The 22,244-nt window shown below is 38.1% G+C and overlaps 1 protein-coding gene across 1 annotated transcript; it reads left to right on the forward strand.

Moving 5' to 3' along the window:
- Positions 1-3,495: 3,495 nt before the first annotated feature.
- On the forward strand, positions 3,496-17,757 carry LOC146482620 (phosphatidylserine synthase 2-like). The gene is made up of 12 exons (XM_085107052.1): positions 3,496-3,828; positions 7,092-7,193; positions 9,640-9,722; positions 10,430-10,497; positions 10,599-10,733; positions 12,672-12,722; positions 12,856-12,969; positions 13,554-13,631; positions 14,243-14,283; positions 14,767-14,881; positions 15,358-15,503; positions 16,069-17,757. The coding sequence occupies exons 1-12, from the start codon at positions 3,644-3,646 to the stop codon at positions 16,337-16,339; spliced, it is 1,389 nt and encodes a 462-aa protein (XP_084963178.1). The 5' UTR covers positions 3,496-3,643; the 3' UTR covers positions 16,340-17,757.
- The last annotated feature ends 4,487 nt before the right edge of the window (positions 17,758-22,244 follow it).

Consider the following 22,244-nt stretch of genomic DNA (forward strand, 5'->3'; position numbering starts at 1 on the left):
ACAAACAAACGAACCAACAGATAGTCAAAACGCAAACGAACGGAATGAGCGGACAAAGGCTGCGGGTTCATCGAAAAGGTGTCACTGGTATTAATTGTTCTGCTGAATTGGTTATTATTCCCATAAGGTTTAAAACACAAGACTTGCATATATACAACAGTGTTAACACGCCAATTTGACTGCGGATAAACATACTAAAACAAACAAACAAACTAACACTATCTAGTTGGGCTTCAAGTCAAGTCCAGCCATTGAAGCCAGAAAGTGATAGCAACGTCGATATAACAGTGGTTATGGAATGCAAGTAGAGTTGTCAACTTAATACCGGGTCTTTTTGAATCCTATATTTGATACAAACTTTTGTGATAACCAGCAAATCAGACAACATGATGCGACAATGGGCCTGTGCTGCAAGTGGGAATATTGACTACACAGATAATAAGACACAAAAAATGCAATATAAGCTGCTTACCTTTTATTCCCAAATGTTAGTCCTACATGTAATTTGCGTTTCACATACTTATTAAAGAGTTTTCTTTATTCAATCAAGCAGTCGTTTTCGAATCTTAACCTCGCCTGGATCGCCTCCGTCCCCAGTGGCCGCCTCGCCGCCTGGACCCCCCGCTTTTTCGTCGCCCTCCGCTGGATCGTCTTCTTACGCCACTTCTCCTACCGGATCGCCTCCCTCCACGGCCTGATCGTCCGCCACTTCTCTTGCCCGATCGTCTCCCTCCACGGCCTGATCTTCCCTGTCGTCTCTGTCCTCCCGATCGGCTTCCTCGTAGCCTTCTCGATCCTCTAGATCCGCCACCTCGTCTTCCTCCTCTCGATGGCCGGCTTCCTCGTCCCCTTCTCCTGGTAAATGTATTTCCGCCACGTCGTGTTCGCCTTCTTGATGGTCTCCCTCGTCCTCCGCGTCTCCTGGAAGGTCTGCTTCGTCTTCTATGTCGCCTGCTTTTTCTTCGAGGATCTTCACTCTCCAACTCCTTTCGTTCTGTCAGATAAAATACATTTTGTTATTTCATTTACAATTTTTACTCAGTTTGCACGCATTCATCTCCTGACCTTCAGCTTTTGTGATTCATTCCAAATATTTGCAGGCTGAAATATATCTAGAAAATTCCATAAACCCATATTGTTGTGCTATGATTCTACCAAGCCTTTGCAACTCCATGCCCAGCACTGTTATAAGAACTTTTGGCCTAACTAAACAAAACTTCCTTTTTCCTGATTTCAAGTTTTCCGATTTGCTCGGGCATGCCAACTAAGAAAGAGGGGAATTTTTTCTTCGTTGAAACCTCGCTACAGAATCGTCTTTATTACTTACTGAGATTTTATTTTATTTCCCTCTTTTTTCCCGGTGGGTTTGTTGACCTTTTGGTCTTCTTTCTTTCTGTTGGGAAAATTTGAAATTATGGTTTGAGACCTCTGGTCATTTTATCACGGATCTAGAGAAGCTGTTGGTGGGGAGGCCATGTTTTTGTCCGCGTTTTCGCGTAAAATATCCTTTTTTTGGGGGGGGGGAGGGGTGGGGTGGGTATAACTCCAACAAGTTAGATGCGATTTTGAAGATGTAGGTGTGTATTTTTTTGGAGCGACAAAGTACGGCTAGTTAGCATTTCGTAAAGTCAACGGCAGCTCATAACTTCAGGGAATAAGATTCTGTTCCATAAAACACGACTTAAATTTTCGAATTTTAATTTTTTGAGTTTTAAAGCAACCGAAAATATCAGACTGTATTAGCTTACAGAAATAAAAGTGAAACTCAAAATAAACCAAAAAACGATCTGGGAACATTTAAGACAACATTTTTAAGACGTAAAAAGACGGCTCATTTTTACTGATGAAGGGACAGTAGTTCTTTGTACACCATTCTTAGGGCCCAAGGGAAACTACAGCTTCTTCAAAACTCATTTATGTGATGTGCAGTGTGTTTAACTGTCAATAAAGTAATAAAAAAAACTAACGTAACATTTTAAGTAGCCTACTTAAATGTTCTCGATGGATGACCCTGGTTTTTTTTTTTTTGATGCAATTGATATGGAGCAAACAATCGGCCTAAAAACGAGCGTAAATACATGACTTTTAACGATAATCAATCGAAAAACTGTTATCTGTACAAATACCTCCCAGCTGCGTGTTGTCATCCTTTAACTCCGCAACTTCCGAAATCTCGGGTTCGTCTTCGTCTTCGTTCTCGGAGTCTTCTTCGTCGGCGTCGTTTTCGTCTTCGTCTTCGACATCCTCCTCATCTTCATCTACATTTTTGGCTTCCTCTAGTTCGGATGCTCTACCACTGAGCTACAAGAGACTCGTGGGAACTAAGGCCATTAAAATTAACCCCTAAAATGTACCAGAATTCTGCTTTGTGGGCGTGGTCCGAACAATTTTTTTTACCCCCTTCACTCTAAAACAATACACTAACAGACACTTTACTTGGACTATTCTTTTGAATGCCTTCCACTCGTAAAGATTTTTACTTCCGACTCATATTTTTCTGGGTTAACACTCTAAAACGTACAACCATACCTCTTACGCAAGTCAATTTAGGTTTTAATCCCCGAAAGGATACCAAATCACGAAGCCTAACCTCTAAATGGTACGACGATCATCTCCGTCACTTTTACTTAGGGGTCCCCTCCCGGGTCTACTACCCAAGAGATCTACTTTCTATGTGGATGAGTAATAAATTATTGACCAATCAGTAAAGAAAAGGAACAGTAATTTATTTAATAACACGTGGAGTGCTTGCGCAATCACACGAGCCAGAGGTTTATGATGAAGTGCTTGATAATAATCCGGATCGAATTGGAATTTGGAAATGTTGGTTTTGAGTAGAGGGGTAAACCGCAGTACCCCGAGAAAAACCTCTTGGAACAAGGACGAGAACCAACAAGAACTCAACCCACATGTGACGCCGAGTCCAGGAATCGAACACGGGCCACATTGATGGGAGGCGAGTGCTCTTACCACTGCGCCATCCCTGCTCCCCTAGATAAGAAAAAACTTGTTACATCTACCAATAAATAACATTTTATACCATACGTTTAAAAATAAACGAATGCTTCAGCGATGTTTCTCTCTTAATGAAGTGCTGTCGAACATCAAGGAAGCCACATGAAAGCTCACAGAAAGAACCAGACTACGTACGAGAAATTTATACAAACTGTAAATGGCTCCAATAACGTAAATAAAACTATATAAAACCACGGGATGTCTTCCCTGGGACGGTTATTGAGTTTTTGTCGTGTTGGTGAGAGGCCCGTGAGACCCATTCTCGTCTTTATCAGTTCCCTGTCTGTCGTTATTTTTGAAATTTTAGGTAAGCCACTTTCCTGCTCGTAGACTACGCACGATCCAGCATAACCTGCGATCAAGCGTTTTTGTCAGTGGCAGGGTATGATCGCAGACTCCACGGTTCTTCATTTGTACGCATTGCATGCCTATATATCCCGCCGTGCATTTCAAGAAAACAACTCTGGATTCCAATCTCTTATCGGCCAGTAATATTCCGACACTTCCAAGATGCATGCAGTAATTGTACAACTCAACCGGTGCTCATTTGCAGTTTCGTAATTTCGGCAGAAAGCAAATTTTTACAGAAAGCCTGGCTAGTGGACGAGCAAAAGCACTTAAAGACCAAATGGGAAAGCCCAAAGATCAAGATAAAACTTCACGGCAAAACGGCCAAGCGCACGATCATGACATCGTGAGAGCTAATGGTTATGCCGGCGAGAAGCCGGATAACCGGCCTTTCAGCATAAGCTGCGAGTGGGATATCAACCAGACCCAGCAGTTCTCCGACGATGGAACCAATACTTATTTCTGGTGAGCTTGGGATTGCTAATTTAAGCAACGCTCGAGTAGTTACAGTACTTTAATAACATTCAGACCCGTGACGTGATGTGTCCGCTCTAGCGACCTGCACGCTCCACTACAGTTGAGCGTGCAAATTTGAACTCATGATAATCATGCATTTTTCCATGAACTTTTCACTTTCTTGGTGAAAAGGGAACGACCAAGAGCACCACAGGGCAGTATTTCTTGATAGCTTTCATTCGACCGATATGATCGCCCTAAACTCAAAAGTTAATTATATAAAAGGGCAATGTTCTGTAAATATTCTTGTTCGTCACGGTAATTAATCTACCAATCGCACGGCAGGTTTTGGTCTATAAATATCAGTTGTGTTGGAGATCTCGCGAGGAATACTTCTTTTTGTTCCAGATATCTGGGAGTTGAGGAATAAATCCTAAACTTAAGTAAAGTTGTACATTCACTGATCTTAAAACGATTGCCTTGCCAACTGATTGTATTTAAAAACAGCTGTGCAATATTTATTTTTTTCTTGTTTTTTTTGGCGAACAATTATTTGGAACGGTGCACAACAAATCAAAAGGAAAAGCATTGAAAATCATTCCATGTTCGATTTTGCACAGGATGCCAAAGAACAAATATCCTGGAGTTAAATCTTAAACTCAAGTAAAGTTGTACATTCACAACCCATGTTGAAAGGTCTCCAGACTATCACTTACATGTAGGGACTAGGCCCGGGGTATGGCGTACAAGCTCCGCCAAAATTCTTAGCTTGAATGTTAAGTTCATCGTATAAATTTTGAATGTCAACACTTGAATTTTACAGCTGAATTCAAAATTCTACACTCTTCTTTTAGATTTCACATCATTGGAAAAGGTTTTCACACTCGTCTTTTGGCTTTTTAACTCAACTTTTGTATTTGACCTTGCTCACTGTACATTTTCAACTCGCTTTATCAAATTACATAGCCGAACCATGCAATTTTCAACTCAATGCTGTGAATTAAACGAAACACCAAACTAATTTTAATACACTGCTTCTCAGTTGTTTTGTTTGTCGCTCAACTAGTGTCTTCTGGCGTTTATATTTTGTTAAAAATGTATGGAGCAGCCATATTGGTGTCGTGCCTTTGCGACATCAACATGGCGAACGTAACATCAAAGTCTGAAAATATGTAGTAAAAATGTCATCGGAAACAACTGAATCCACTAAAATTCCTGTAAGATACATGTATGTGTAATAAACATCCATGGTGCAAGATATTGTAGTATTTGATATAAACGCCGGAAGTCACTAGTTGAGCAGCAAACAAAACAACTGAGGAGCAGAAACATAGACTTTTGGTATCAGTCTACTGAAATCTGTGATGAAACCAAGAATAGCTCACCTGATATCTTGATCCCAAACATAGACATCCTCCTTTCCACTGTCCTTTTTGAAATTCCCAATAGCTCACTTATTATTGGTACTGTAAAACCATTGTCTACAAGGAAGACTAGTCGATCCTCCGATACATTAAAGGGAGGGCAACCTCTGTGGCCAGTGAATAAACTGCCTGCCTTGCCCTTGTCCTGTATATAGCAAAACTCGATTTCTGTGCCCTCGATAAACGTGCTATGACGGATCCTACACCAGCCACGATAGAATCAGGTAATTCCCCACAATTTGTAATGGTACAATTTTTAAAAATACTCCATTTGAAGCAAAATTCTACTATAATCATCGTCCTGGCAGGAATCTAAACTCTCCAAAGTTTCATGAATGACAGTAAGTACAAACTATGCCGCCATGTTTGCGCAATGCATGATGGTCGAAAGAGCCTGGGGAGGAGGTCCATGATCGCCGTCTCCCACCCCCACAAAGGCTTATTGTCTTGAAAAATGGTCACTGAAGGATGAACAAAACTTCAAGGTTGAGTTTGAAATATTAGGCGTTTAGTGGCAAAATGCGCCGAGTGAGTCAGAGTATCAAATGTAAAGTTCACATATCAGTCAAATGTAGAGTTAGTTCAGGCATCAAAACTAATAAAAAGTAAATTAATTATGCTATGCCTAAAATCCTGATTTCAAAGTTGTAATTTTTTGAGGAACCTGTAGCTCATATAAGCCCCAATGGTTTCTCTAAATTGGGCATCCTCATATCTTTTATATTTTAATATACAGCTATTTCAATTAATGTTGTCGGATTAAAATCAAGCTAAAAGACAAGACCGCAATGTTTTGTGGGATTATTTTTTATGAATAATTTCATCAAAATCATCCCTGCACGTGCAGGTCATTGTACTGCTAATTACAACGTATTGTTTTCTCCAGGCATGACTGATTTTGATGAATTTATTCATAAAAATCCCACATAAACTTTCGGTCTTGTCTTTTAGCTTCATGCTTTGAACCGACAACGTTAATTGAAATGACTGTATATTTATCTTGTAACGATGTGCAAGAATACAGTCAACTCTCTTATAGGGACCACTTCTCGTAAGCGACCACCTCTCGTAAGCAACCACTAAGTCGTAAACAACCATTTTGTTTTTCAGTTAAATATTGTTTCAAGAGCTCTCTCATGAGCGACCACCACTCAAATTTCTTAAGGGACCGTGGCCACTTTTTAGGCCAGAAATTACACAATCATATTCTTTTGTTTTCTGTTTCTGGTAAGTGACCACCCAACAGAATCACGTATGATTGTTAGTAAATCATTACTCAGAAGTGACCAAAGGTCAATTTTTAATAATGCCAGCCCGGACTGCTGACAGATAATTTAATATAACAGTTTACAGGCAGAGAAGATGGCTTAAATTTAGATCTGTAGCCCAAACAGGAATTGTTACAGTGATCTTTTCCAAAATGTTATATGAAGATTCATCAGAAGAATGAATAGATGTGAAAAAATCAAATAAATTAGTTACTATTTGCCTAATTTTAGCTGCTAAGGTAATATTTTTATGCAGTTAATTAATCAATCCAGTATTAGGCTTATTTTGTTGTCTTTCCTGTAAGCGACCACTTTGTCGTGCCCCATTAGGGTGGTCGCATATGAGGGAGTTGACTGTAATGGCAAAAATAAACTGAACTGAACTGAAGTATCACACACTCCAGCATCCTCACATACTGCTGCTATTAGCAGAGAATGTACAGTACTTTTGTGGCATTAAATATTACATCCAGCTCCCCCCCTGTTCCCCCCCCCCCCCATTAAAATTTAATTTGCATTCAGTGTTGCATCATATGCTGAGCCTTAACACTATTTTTGTTGTTTTGGTACGTACCTTTAGGAGAGCACATACCATCACAGTATTGATGATTATGTTATGTGTACTGCTCTATGTTGGAGTATTTGAGCAACCTCACAAAGATCATGAATATAACACTAAGAGGTAAGGCTTGTTTAACGACAGTTACTGCTTTGCTGAACTTATTAGATATTGCATATTTAAACTTGACTTTGACATGACACATTTGAAACCAAGTTGTGCAACTTGTATTAGCATGGCAATTTCTGTCGTGGAACACAGCAGTAGCGTGTCTTGGTTTCAAATTAAAATAAATGTATATAGTTGTTATAACATGGAGGTAGTGTGGTCGAGTGGTTAGGGCGAGGGACTTACATTCTGGAGGTCCTGTAGTTGTTTTTCTTAGTAGCCTTAAGTTTAACTTGTCAGTCACCCTTGTAAAACAGCCAGCTGGTCCGTCCCCCGCCAGTTGGGATTTTTATTTACCAATTGTTAGGTTCAAGTGAATTATTTATTTTATTTGTTTAATGCTCGATCCACCAGCACCGTGTGCTGTAAACACAGACTGAGAGTAAATAAACATTATTATTATTAACAAAGGTTAGTAGTGATGCACTACAAGCTTAAGTGGCAAATAAGTTCAAATTAAAAACGTATACCAGCACTAGAAAGAGCACTTTTACTTTAGTAACCCTGCAAGGTTTCAGCATATCAGGTGCAATATCAGCTGAGAAAATGTAAGTTGAAAAATGAAAAATTTACAGACATTTGTATGACTGGGGTTATGACGTATACCCCAGGTATACGTATACAAACGCCTGTAAATTTCTCAAATTTCATCTTACATTTCCTAAGCTGATATAACACCTAATATGCTGAAACTTTACAAGGTTACTAAAGTAAAGGTGCTCTTTCCAGTGCTGGTATCTGTTTTTAATTCAGTTCAATTTTAACTTGTTCAAATCTGTTTCCGCCATTTTGGACAAGGGCCCATTTCATGGCCAGAGCTTAACCCAGTATTGTTACCCCTCTTGGAATGGGATGCTAGTCCACCGCAAGGTTATCCCCAGCAGTATGTCACTGGTAACCATTTATACACCTCCAGGGTGAAGAGAGACAATGTGGAGCAAAGTTTCTTGTCTAGGGAAATAACACAGGAGTGAAGAGACCAACTTAATACTTCCAACCACCATTGCTCTGATCAAAAGTCTGATGTGCTGTCCACTATGTCACTTTGTACTGATACAATTTGTGATGTCATCAATTTTTGAACAAAAACTTGAATATCTCTGGAACAAGAGAAGATGTCATAATTAATAATAATAATAATAATAATAATAATAATATTAATAATAATAACCATCCCTAAACGTGCAAACACACTCTATTCGCGCAAAGGTATTCACCTGAAGAACTTGTGATCCTTTGTTAATATGCTTATTTGTAGAGACTGTAAAGTATAGAAATCAAATCTTCGCATTAATTTATCCACTTTGCCTTGAGAATGGTGTCACGATGACACGGAAACGTCGGCATTAACTTTAATTTTCGCTTGCTTATGTTTCAAGAAATCATTATTGATAAAAAAAAAATAATAATTATGATAATAATAAAAATAATAATAATAATAATAATAATATTTAATATTTATATTGCACATTTTCTATAAAAATAATCAAATGCGCATTACAGACATTACAATAAAATGCAAAAGAAAAAAAAATAACCCGTTAACATTACAGTTACTATGGAAAAAAAAGACGAAAACTACAATATGTACAATTTGCTATAAGATGGCAAATGTTATTCAAATATATTCAATAAAAGGAAACGCCATTCTTGTTCCCTTTGAAAGGCCTCTCAAATAAGCATATTAAGTTATTTTTCACTTCATAGGCACTTTAATACATGTTCTGCATGACTTTGACATGACATTTGAAACTATTAGTTTGAAATGTCATGTCAAAGTCAAGTTTAAGTTGTGCAACTTGTCTATAGCATGGCAATTTCTGTTGTGGAACACAGCAGTAGCATGTCTTGGTTTCAAATTAAAATAAATGTATATAGTTGTCATAATGTGGAGGTAGTGTGGTCGAGTGGTTAGGGTGAGGGACTTGAATTCTGGAGGTCCTGTAGTTGTTTTTCTCAGTAGCCCTAAGTTTAACTTGTCAGTCACCCTTGTAAAACATCCAGCTGGTCCGTCCCATGCTAGTTGGGATTTTTGTTGACCAATAATATTATTGTTAAATGAAATAAATGTGACGGTATATTTCAAGCCTGGTGAATGAATTTCATGAGAATGATGTATTATTCCAGAAAGTGACACAGGCATACTTGGAAAAAAAGAAATCCGAGTGCTCATTCAGGAGTCGAACCTAAAGACCTTAATCTGATTACTAGTTCAAGCTCAGTTCAACACCTAGTTCAGCACCTTGATGATAACCACTACACCACTTCGCCTTGCTTGTTGTTATTAAAACATTAAATACATTATGTTCTGGATTTACGAAAAGTATTTGAAACATTTTAGTTTGAAACAGTAAGAAATTCCCATTTCATTATAAATCCATCATATATCTTTTGATTTCAGAGGTCTCATAGCATGTATTGCAGTGTTCCTGTTATTTGGTGTGACCCAGATTAGAGATGGCCCATTTAAAAGGCCTCATCCAGGTATGTGTAAATAATAATGGTTGATGAAGAATGAACAACATGAAAACATTATATCCAGTTTCTTGGTACCTTTGTTATAATTCAGGGCACATTCCACTGTAGTAGTAAATTATGGCAAACAATGTCCAAGGCAATTAGAAATGGATGACCAGTGACACACATTGTAATTATTAGGGTTTATAAAATATTGCTTCTTGACCAATCTCAGTTTAATTCCAGTCTGACTTTTTTCACAGTTCAATCTACACTGTATTCAGATTGTTTTGGCTGGAAATCTTAGGCAATGAAATCTTTTCTTCCAAAATTCCAAGGTGCTATTGGGTTTCTGAAAACTATAAACAGAACTATAAACAAAATTTACTTTCTATTTTATTTGCACTGTAAATGTTATTTTACTCAATGTTATGAAAGTTCGAGGAGAGTTGATTTCGCCAAAGAAAACTGTAGTTTTTCAACACAATTTTAAATCTGAAAAAATTGGGACGATTTAGGCCTTCTGAACATGTATATGTTTAACAAAACAAACTGTTGGGTGACTTAGCTGGTTAATACTGTATAGAGCATGAATCCTGCTGCACGTGTATTTCCATCTGAACCAGTGAAATGTACAGTTGACTTTGAAATTTTTTTACAATCATATATATTATAAAGTTGACATCAAGCAGGTGTGATTAATTTGCTGTTTGTCTCATTCTCTTTGATTGCAGCACTTTGGCGTCTCATTCTTTGTTTGAGTGTTGTTTATGAACTAGCTCTCATTTTTCTGTTGTTTCAGGTAAGATTAGAAAGCCCATTTCTGATTCTCCTTTTAATTTGTGGTTTCTTAGGTTAGCATTTTTTTTTTTAAATTAACTTTTTCAATGTTTAACTTTTCAGACAACTGATGATGCAAGACAGTTGTTGAAGTATCTTGATGAAGATCTAGGTAAACCTCTTCCAGAGCAATCTTATGGAGAAGACTGCAGGCTGTACACTCCTGGTCACCCTAAGGGGCCCTTCCATAATTTTCTAGTAAGGACATAGATTTTACAGTTAAATGTTTCTTACGAAGTGTATTGTAATGGAGATATGTTTCAGACCATCATTTCAGAGATGCAAACTTTCATAGATGAGAAATCTGGAGATTTTTTCTTGTGTCAAACTCCACCCAATCTCTTCATCACTTCAGCCCCTCCCCCAAATGACCTATCCCAACCCACCCCCACCCCAAGTTGACCACAATCGATCCACCTCCTCAAAAAATTGCCCCACCAACTTTCCTCCAAAATTGCCCATTTGCTTTTAATACAATACAGTCAACTCTCTCTAAGGGGACACCTCTCTAAGGTGGACACCTCTTTAAGGCGGACAGAAAATTTAGTCCGTTAAATTTCACTTGTTTCTCTGTAACTGAACTCTCTCTAAGGCGGACAGCGGACACTTTTTCCAACATGTTGGTTCAAAAAACCTCTCAAAGCAGACACCAGATGTTTTTGAAATTTTATAACAGGTCCAAACTTCCGAAAAATTAGCGCAATTTGATAACAGTGGTTTTAATAAAATATACCAGACCTTACAATAATTATGTCTTAATACAATATAAAAGTCACTTTTCCCGTCATTTATACAACAACTCATTTCCGCTGCCGTTTACTGGAATCAGTTGAGCCACTTGTATTCTTCCTTCGCTTTTTCGCGTCTAGGTTTAGATCAACCGCAGTTGTAATCTTCTCGTTTTCTTTACCTATGCACTTTGCTATCCAGGCCATGACCTTTGGAACACCTTGAAACTTCAACAACAGTGCAGCATTACAAAGTTTTTTATCCTAGTGAATGGTATGGGGGTTATGAACCCCGACTCCACGTACTGTCAAATAACAAGCGACACAAACGAGTTTTGTTAAGGTTGATTCACAAATGTTCAAAGTGTGTATGAACTGTGTTGGATTCCGTAAGGAATATATAAAAGAGACGCAGCAGGCCCGTCATGACTACATTGTACACTGTAATTAAAGTAATAAAGCACTGGTTTCAGTTTTGATGTTCGGGTATCAGTTTACATGAACTCTCTCTAAGGCGGACAATAAATCTGGTACTGAGGGTGTCCTCCTTAGAGAGAGTTGACTGTATGCCTCAAATGTAATGCTGCTAGACCTCTTAACTGCCCTATTTCTTGCTGTGAGTGATTCATGTTAGTTCACTTTTTTTTAAGTCGTTTTAACCTCCTGGGACTGCAGTAATTGGGATGCAGTATTGCAGTGACCCTGCTTTCATAATAGTTGTTTACCCCCTGTTTTCTTGTATTTTTTGTGTCTATAATTGTTAGGTGAAGCTAATAAAAATATTTTAAAAAATTATAATAAAAAAATAAAATACTTTCCGTAAATTTCTGTGTCAGACTGGTTAAAAGATGCAACCAAAACAGACCCAGAAACCATAACATGAATTTGAAAAATGAAATCTTGTGGATGTTGGGAAAAATTTGTCTGATTGTAGAGAAAAGATCACAAGTAGGAAATTTGGTGACCTTTATGGGAGACTCAGAGAGATTTATCCCAGAACCAGGAAACTCCAGGACAATATGGGAAAGTTTGTGTGTATATGTTGTGGGTTAAAATTTTGTTTTAAAATCTTTCAAACTAGTTTGATTTTTATTTTGCTTTATGCAGTATTAATTACCATAATCTGAGACAAAGGGAAAATAAAAATCAAACTGGTTTGAAAATGTTTAAGCCAAAAGAAAGTTTAAACCACAACATATACATCAATCTTACCGCGGAACCATAAAGCCTCTACAGAGGCAAAAGGTGAACTGGAACCTTCCGCTCCTTTTGTCTTCACCCTGTCCTCCCTCGAAGAAGTTTGGGCTTGTGGTTGTTTTGGTAATTTCCAGGTAGTGCTGCTTTGGTCGTTATAAATGTGGTGCCGAAATAATTAATTTTAAATTCTCTTTGTTTTCTTTTCACACAGGAAAAGTGTGATGTCTTTCTTCCAGCTCATTTCTTTGGTTGGTGGGCAAAGGTAAATAATAATTATTAATTTTCAGTACTGCATGGAGACTAAAATACTTGTACTGTTAAAAGATTATATTGACTTGAGTTGTAGGGTGTACTAATAATTTAAAATAATTTTGTGGGCTCTTTGTTCATTCCAGGCCCTTATCCTTCGTGACTACTGGTTGCTGACTGTAATAAGTGTTCTTTTTGAAGTACTGGAATATTCTCTGGAGCATCAATTGCCAAACTTCAGTGAATGCTGGTGGGACCATGTAAGTGTAGCCAGCTTTCCCCAACATCAATGTGTATCTTCTCCTCATTGTAAGATAAATTTATAAGTTTGTATGGCACATATTTCCACGACAAGATGATCAAAATGATGTGCTTTTCAGTATGGGGACGTTCTCCAGATCGAATTGGAATTGGGAATTTTTTGTTTTTGAGGAGAGGTGAAAACCGGAGTACCCGAGAAAGATTTCTTGGAACAAGGATGAGAACCAACAACAAACTCATTAACCCACATATGTTTGGGAATTAAACCCAGGCCACATTGATGGGAGGCGAGTGCTCACACCACTGTGCTTATTCCCTGCTTCTTCATGTTTGATGTACTGTATCACTAGTTGGGATAATTTGTTCATAAATTTGAGATTTCATCTTGACCTGTAGGCTTTATCAAACCCCCGTTTGTGAAATTGTAAGGAGAAATTACATGGAAGTCATCACAGAGTTATAAAACAGATGTCGCAAAGTTATAAAAAAAATATACAAAACGTTTGTCAACTGGCAATGGTCAAGTGTGTGTTAATTTATTAACTTGACAACATTAACATTCTTTGTGTTCTTTCATCAACAGTGGATTATGGATGTTCTTGTATGTAATGGCCTTGGAGCATATTTTGGGATGAAGACCTGTGAATATCTAGGAAACAAGGTACTGTTCCTATACAGTATGAGTACTGTGACAGAGCTGTAGCACTTCCCACTGGATTTTTGATGAGAGGACTGGAGAATTGGTGGTTTGGTGCCATGACCTTGTGAATGTGTTCTTCATTGTAATGTTGTTTTCTCAGAGAGGAAACTTTTTTTTTTCCTCCTTCTGTCCAATGTGCATAATGCATTGATGGATTTGCATCACATCCAGGGTGGAGTTTTGATACTCATCATTGTTTCATGCTACAGAAACCTGGTTAAGCTCTGGCCATTTCAGCCACCTTAATTAAGCCCTGTACTTCTTTGGGAAGAGAATGGGTGGTGGGGTGTCAATTGATCCTTGGTAGATCCCACTGCTTTGTCCTTTTGCTATAAAAACTTTAAAACTGCAGTGACTTACAATAATGCTGAATCACTGACAGCTTATTATAAGCTTACAATGACTCTGACCTAAACACTTGATTAATGATACCAATGTTTGCTCTGTACTGGTACACCATAATCTTGCGCCGGGTATCTCCTGACCTGACCCTCTTTCTCAGTCAATAAGTACAGCTAGTACGTACAGGTCTGTATTGCCTCGATCTTGATAGATAGATCTTTTTTCTTTAGCCATATCACTGGAGAGGTCTATGGAACATTCCCTCCTACAGGTATTTCATCTTTTACAAACTATAAATTGTTTATTAATGGCTGTAAAGAACTTGCTGCTACTTTTCAAAACTCCAAGATTTTAAAGGTGAAGCTCAGAAGTGTTAACAGTAATAATAATATTATATTATTAAAGTTACCGAACAACCGTCCAATCACAATACACTGTAAGTAAATAACCCCTTGAGTCAACCAGAATATTGGAGGATAATGCCTGGGGATGAAAGATGGTCCAAAAAATGAACAGTTGGCCGATAAATGAAGCTTCTAGGGCAGTTGTGATATTTTGAGGACAATCATTCATTCATTGCTGGTTCAAACATTATGAAATGTTCACTGTTGAAACCAATCAGGCATGAAACAGGCTGAGATTGATAATAGATCCCTTGAAAACTGTTCCTAAGGTGTTTCATATTTTTTGAATTATTACTTTTCTATTTTTTTTTACCAGTTTCTAATAATATCACAATGATTTATTTTAACAGTGGTAAACTCAAGCGAGTGGCTGAACAGTTCACCCCATATTCCTGGACCTCCTATGACTGGAAGGCCACTACAAGCCTCAGGAGATGGCTTGCTGTTTGTGGAATTGCAGCTGTGGTATGCATCGGTTTTTGTATACATGGGTCAGACAGGGGTTTCATTAGGGCTGGCAAGCGATCAAATTGACCGGCAATCAACATGATTTTGCCTGGCTGTTTTTTCCTCTCAAACAAGTTTTTTGTTGCAAAGAAGTCAATAATATTATTTTGCCCATCTCTGAAGACCACTTTTCCTCCTGCCCAAAACATTAGTGCAACACCTGTAACTCAGAACATAACTTGTAAATGTTCTTGAATGCGACATTAATGAAAGGCTTACATTGTACATCTAATTTTTTATTTCAATAGCATTATCGTGCCATATTTGACCTAATTTTTTCAGCTTGGTTGGAATGGAGGATTGGTTCTGGTTTCAGTCTGTCAGTAGTTGCTACACATTTTATGAACTGCCTCCCATTCTATTATGTTAAAAGTTTGAAGCTGCATTCAAAGATGGTATTTTTTTCAAACATTATTTTCCTGTTGAATTTTCAGTTCCTTATGGCAGAACTAAACCTGTTTTACCTCAAGTTCATTTTGTGGATTCCTCCTCCCCACTTTATCATGAAAGCTCGCCTGGCACTGTTTCTTGGGATTGGAGCTGTTGGACTGAATGAGACCTTTAGATACATGGATGATCCGTAAGTAAATTATTTTAACACTTTTGAGTAACTCGTAGACCTTAATCATGGTAATTTAAAATTTTGGTGTAAGGCCAGGTTGCAGAAAACCATACTGGAAGAGCATCTTAAGATTTGAAAAGAGGCCAGGTGTGAGAGTCGTGTCTTTTAAATTAGCGAAACTATAGTTCCGCGAATTGAGGAATTTTTCGAGACAAAACTTGCCCGTCTTCATAATTTTGTGCCACTGCAAAATGAAATACTTCTAGTCTTACTAATCCAGTTCGAGGTCCGTACTGTAAGTTACGGATTGAGTTTTTCCCTGTTGATTTATGGCCCAAGCGCGAAGCCCGCGGGCCATAAATGAACGGGAAAAAAACAGTATGGACCGAGAAAACAAGCGTAGTAAGATATTTATTGTATCTCTGAAGTTAGACTTTCCAATTTAGTGGGGCGTGCAGTGAATATGCCTGCAAAATTCACCAATTACACTGCGTGTACTAACTGAGATATAAAATGAAGAATGTTAACCAAAATTGCGCTTGACCAGTTGTTCCAATAATCTGTGGCTTTTTATCAACTGCAGCACCTGTAAGCGGTTTGGACAGCAGGCCTGGGTTGTTGCTGCCATAGTGACCACAGAGCTTCTAATCTGTGTCAAGTTTGGCTGGGCCGAGACGCTGAGTATTCCTCTTCCTTTCCACGTGGCTGCCTTCTGGATCGTGTTCTTTGGCACGTGGCTCGTGTGGACGGTGTGGAATTTTTGGCCCTCCATCATCGGAGGTTTCAGGACACATCATGATACACAGGACAAAGATGCAGTCAGCTCCACTGATGGCCGACCCAAGCATGAATAAGGGATAACTTTAACAAAATTTGGTGAACAGTGTGGCACTTAATCCTGCTCTGTTTTAACCCTTTTTACCCCAGGATCAATGTGGAAATTCTCCTGGATGCTCTCCGTACATTTCTTGTGGTGCTAGTTGAGAGAATTTGTTTGAACATCAATACATATTACATCTTTAGTGATCTTTTTCTCTTTTCTTGTGGCCTACATGCATGCTTGATCAAGTAGTGATATTGAAAGCTTGTCTGATAATGGGGCTTAAAGGGTTGAAGGACAGTTTACATGCAGCGTACATGACGTTTGAGTGTTTTATCCTTCTTCTAATTACCTGGCCCCTCAGACTTAATTAGTTAATTGATTCTAATCAGAATCAACTGGGACTTAACTCGTTTATCGATTTTAAGGACTTTATGTAAAGAGCTTCTTCATGATGTAGGTTTGTGAAAGTTCGAACTTTCTTTCGTTGAAATGTCTTTGAAATGTGATCAATATCTGGGATATTGTAATAGCAGAATGGCATCTTATTTATTTTGTCGTGGTAGTTCGAAGTGTCGACTGTCCCCTTATCACAGAGGGACTTTCTCGTTTGTGCCCACGGGGGAGGGGGTAGGGTGAGGAGACGGTTGACATTGCAATACAGCTGTACCGGTCTTTAATTTAATTAACCTTCTTATCCGGGAAAGTGGGGAAATAACTTTAATAAAGCGTAACACATATACAAAGACTTAATATTCAAAGATGTAAGAAATTCTGAGTATTCAATTCCATAATCTCGTACCTAGAGTCCTCAGGCTATTTGGTCAGCGGGTAGGCGCCAGAAGAGACTCAGGGGACTTCGAAAAAATTTAAAATTGTTTGATTGCTCCGTAAGGGCTTGCATTGTTTTACCGCAGAAATCCTGCGGTAATAAAATTCCAGTTCTCCAGAGTCTCTCCTGGCGACTAACTGCTGGCCAAAGAGCCTGAGGGCTCTGGGTACGAGATCGTCAATTCCACTAATTGGCAACCTACGTAACAGCACGGTAGAGAACGGACAATTTCAGTTATGTCACCAGCGTGATAGTTACTTCCTAGCGCATTTTAAAGCAATCTGTTGTTTAAATTGCCTTCATTTCGTTGTGTTCGTTTGATAATCAACCAGACGTGGACGATTTGAACAGAGGATTGCGTGACAATGGAGAAATAATCAGCTGTCACGTTGGTCACACAAGGGCAATTTGACTTCCTTTTTCTTCGTGAACCTTGCAGGTAACGCAACACCACTCTTCTACCTTGTTATCCTGCACTTGGTCTGAAGGTCGGCGTGTTGAAAAATAATATATTTTTGTAGCGTAGTACTCCAGTGTACGTAAATTAACTTTAGCAAGTAAGTTGCAGGTGGTGTATTGTAGGCGTAATTAGTAATAAACTGCACATCATTGATTGTCAAGTGTTGGATCGTTTTTTTTTTTTTTGTCTTCGGTTACGATAAAGCGTAGTGTAAAGGTCTTTGCAACATGACCGCGTCGATGTCTTCCCCAGTACCGTGGCACAAAGCAGCAATTGACAAACAAGTAAAGAAACAAACGGACCAGAAGACGAGTAAATAAACAAACGAACCCAATAGATAAGTAAACAATCAAACAAACCAATAGGTAAGTAAACAAACAAACGAACCAACAGACAAGTAAACAAACAAACGAACCAACAGACGAGTAAACAAACAAACGAACCAGCGGACGAGTAAACAAACAAACGAACCAACGGACAAGTAAACAAACGAACCAATAGACAAGTAAACAAACAAACGAACCAACGGACAAGTAAATAAACGAACCGATGGACAAGCAAACAAAGGAACGAACCAACAGACACGTAAACAAACAAACGAACCAACAGACAAACCGCAAACGAACGGAATGAGCGATCAAAGGCTGCGGGTTCATTAAAAAGTTGTCACTGGTATTAATTGTTCTGGTGAATTGGTTATATAATGAGAGATGAATCACACTCTGCTGTCAAAGACTTAATTTCTTCTGAAATATTTTGAAAATATTGAATTTGCTCGCTGCACTTATTTGGAGCGTAAATATTCAGAAGACAATAACGCGAATCCTGTATAATTGCGTCCAACATAATGAAACGGCCTTCAGGGTCTGTCTTAATTGTTTGCAAATTAAAATCCAAATTGTTCTTTACAAGCACCAAAACTCCTTTGCTATGGCATGTTCCATGAGAAAAAAACAAATCACCCCTCCACTGTTTCTTCCAAATATTTTCCACGTCACGAGTACTATAAGTTTCCTGCAAGAAACAAATATCCGCGCCAGATTTACTGAGCCAATTGAATATGGCTTTCCGCTTTTCAAAGGTACGAATCCCTCGAACATTTAAGGACTAATTTAAAATTAACATTGCTAGGCCCCATGTGACTGAGAGAAGAAGACAATAGTACAATGGAAAAAGCTGAACAAAAAAATACAGTTTTGTTTAAAAAATACTAATGAAGTAACAATGACAACTAAGAATTGAGGATGTAAATCAGATTTTGACACGTCCAAATAGCCATCAGCGAAAACAAGAGAAAAAACGCAAACAGAAACAGGTACATACGTAAAGAATTGCACAAGGAAACAAAATTTAAATTTAAATTTAAGAGGGCAACAAGGCGTGATATATTCTAAGCCTCTCAACTCGCTCTGAGAAAACATTATTAACATCAGTATTATACTTCAGTCAACGTATACTGATCAAATAATGTTGTTTACAATATCTCAATTATTTTGCTTTTCGGTCATTTCATTAATTGTCAGCATGATTAAGGTGAAAAAAAAATACCAAAGTTAAAAATAAATGAAACCATATTTTTGGCCGTTCCTCACGCAAGAGAATATTGGAAGCGAAATATATGAAAAACATATATTTTCCATCACTTTAAACCTCGACGGGTATATTACGAATTCACAAAATAACCAGCTCCCAGTTAGCTTGATAGCTCAGTTGGTAGAGCACTGCTCCGGTATCGCAGAGGTCATAGGTTTGAATCCCGTGAGGCCTGGATTTTTTCAGACATTCTTTTCGCAACCACTTATAAGTTGTGTATATGACTGCGATGATCATTGACTTATTCATGCAATAGAATATTGTAAGCTTAGCCAAATGTACAAAACTATACCATTAATGTCGCACTGTGATGGATTTCTAGAGTGATTAGATTCTTGAATTCCTGTTGTTTATGAACTCGCAAAAACCAGCTTCTTTTCTGTCTGCATGTTTTAGGACATGTTACAAACTTCATTTTTACAAAATCAAGCACTCTCCATGTTGGTGAGTCGTATTCAATATCACTTCAGTTTCTCGGCAATCTTGTTCTCGGTAAATTTTCGTCATGTTTAGCATCATCATCAGCAAGTTTCGGCGTCATGAAGTTCTGCCTTGCGCCTGTCTCTAAAGGGCTGGCACCTTTTCCTTTTCACTTGGTTTGTTTGTTCTGTCGAAACGGATATGCTGTATCGAAAACTAACGCTTAATTAAATTCTTTCGAAATGGTTCCTCAGAGTGGAATGAGCTCTTAACAAAGCACGTTTATGAAAAAGGAAACTTTTGAACACGCATCCTTGTGCAAACCATACACGAAGACTTTTAAATTTCAAAGCGATTGATAATGTGATTTCTTTCTTAGTTTACTTGTTAGAAGTTACTTTCAACATCGCTTTAATCTCTCAGCAATCTTGCTCTTGGTCAATTTTTGCCCGCAAATTAAATTCGCCATCTTGAAAATTTACTGTTGTTAGTGGTGTAGCATATAAACAAACAAGATTACCTAAAAATAACGCCCAGGCGAAATTAAGTGATGAAAAGGCAAGAAGAGAATGATTGTCTGAGTTATTCATTCAAGTTTACCCTGAGAAAAGTGTGTTAAGGTTAACAAACTTAAATGCACCATTCACGCAGGTCCAAAAACAAAGGATCGACTTTGCAGGCTGCCAATTTTAATACACCGTTAACAAAGAGACAAAAATAATGACAAATTCATAAATGCTCTCCCTCGATTGGAACAGTTAAAACGATCACCTAGAAAGGAAATAACCAATAACGATATCATAAGTGATGAGAATTCCTGTAGGTGGATATTGTTCAAAATAAGCCTCGCGTGTTCACCGTTTAAAAATAACGCCACCTGGACAAAAAATATCAGTTTGTCCTGCCTGGCTACAAAGAAAATATTTGCTGTTAAAAATAATATGAAGTTGTATCTCGGCTGTTAATTTTCAAAGTATTCAGGCATTATTAAACTTACTGCGCAAATCGGCTTAGAAACGGCATGTTTATCAATCACAAAGCATATTCCAATGACAGAAAAAAACCAATCGAAGAAAAACATGAAATAACAGTAAATGTCAAATTAGTGCGAGTTATTTTCAAAGTTTGCATGTACCATGGCAATTGCAATTAAAAACACAGACGGGCTTATACACGGTAAGTACATGCCCTACGCAGTTTTCCCACACAACTCATATCAGCGGTATCACTTCCGGCTTTTAAAGTGCCACTACGATCAAAATTTTGCATCCCTTTTTTTCTTCAGCTTTGGAAAGTAGAAGTTATAAATACTTACCACGCCAAATTTTACATCGAAATTCCAACGGGAAGACCAGTTATTTTAAACGCGAAGTTCAGCTTCGCTGTGCCGCCATTACTCGAACGACAAATGGCCGTGAACTACAAAGAGAGCTGGATCTAGTTGCACCGACAGCAATATGACGTCATACGCGCACAACAACATGGCCTGCTTCCGAATGTTCGATCTCGCTGAAAGAAGCCACTTCTTTTTATTTTAGTGGCTCAAGGGCCGACTTTACAACGCACACGTATTGTGGGCACCCGAAAGAAACCTCTAATGGTGGTTGTAACATTTATGGTTCTGAAATACGTCAAAAGGGGGTAATTTCTTCAGACAAATCGTCTTTTTGTACATCGCACCGAAGTACTAAAGACATATCCTCTCGACGATTTCGACAGCTGCTTCGAGGGAAACTCAAACGCAAGGACTGCCATACAATGCTACTGCCTCGATGCTTACTTTTCCAGGGTAAAGCTAGGGACTAAGTGAAGCGATTAGGCCAAGATAACTGATCGGGAATGAACTATTTTCGTGAATGCGTGCAATGAAAGCAAGTGGCGCGGAGTGGTGGTGTGTATGTTTTGTTTATAGCTCATTGTAATGCTTCGTTTGTCTAGTGTTCATTACGTCTACTCCTATAAGTGTCATGCTTTGGTAAAATAAAAGTGCATAGATACTCCATTTTATTCAAAAAATAACAATAATAATTGCTTGTTGTATAATATTGACAATCAACTGAATGCTCTCCTCGTACCTGTACAAAGCACCCAACACATTTCTGAAAGACTTGTATGCCGACTGTAGAATACACAACAAGGCGAGATTTTCGATCTGTATTAAATGAGCAATTGTAATTAAACTGATTGTGACATTGACATGAAAAATTCATCTCTATATATTGAAACAATCACATGATATGTGAAAGTACAGGTCAGAAGGAATTTGCAGGCAACTTTGCAGCTGATGTGGACCTGCTGACACTCCAACTTGCAAAATTCTCTAATGTAACCATCACTGACTACTGTGAGTCATCACTTGTAATATATGCTTTGACTGCACCTTTGTGCAGAATTGCAGTCAATATTATGCATGAAAGTTATCTTCTGGGACAAGTCAAGATAATACCTACAATTAAACCATATTAGTTTGTACTAAACAGAACAAATGAACCAAACTGACAAAATTATGAGACAGTATTTTGTCCAATACCCTATTCTAAAGAATGTGGAAAACTACCAGTGCTTGGTAAATTTCATCTTTGCGTTTAAATTATTAATTTTGTATTTGTGCCTTCTTTTGTTTTCTTGGCAAAG

This window comes from Pavona decussata, unplaced genomic scaffold, assembly GCF_977016875.1.
Source record: "Pavona decussata unplaced genomic scaffold, jaPavDecu1.1 SCAFFOLD_45, whole genome shotgun sequence".
NCBI lineage: Eukaryota > Metazoa > Cnidaria > Anthozoa > Scleractinia > Agariciidae > Pavona > Pavona decussata.

What these genes read in the sequence shown, in the direction of transcription:
- LOC146482620 (XM_085107052.1), top strand. Translation starts at nt 3,644, where the DNA reads ATGGGAAAGCCCAAAGATCAAGATAAAACTTCACGGCAAAACGGCCAA. An exon ending in ATTTAAAAGGCCTCATCCAG is followed by an intron (nt 9,723 to 10,429) that starts GTATGTGTAAAT and finishes CTTTGATTGCAG; the next exon opens with CACTTTGGCGTCTCATTCTT. An exon ending in GTGAATGCTGGTGGGACCAT is followed by an intron (nt 12,970 to 13,553) that starts GTAAGTGTAGCC and finishes TTTCATCAACAG; the next exon opens with TGGATTATGGATGTTCTTGT.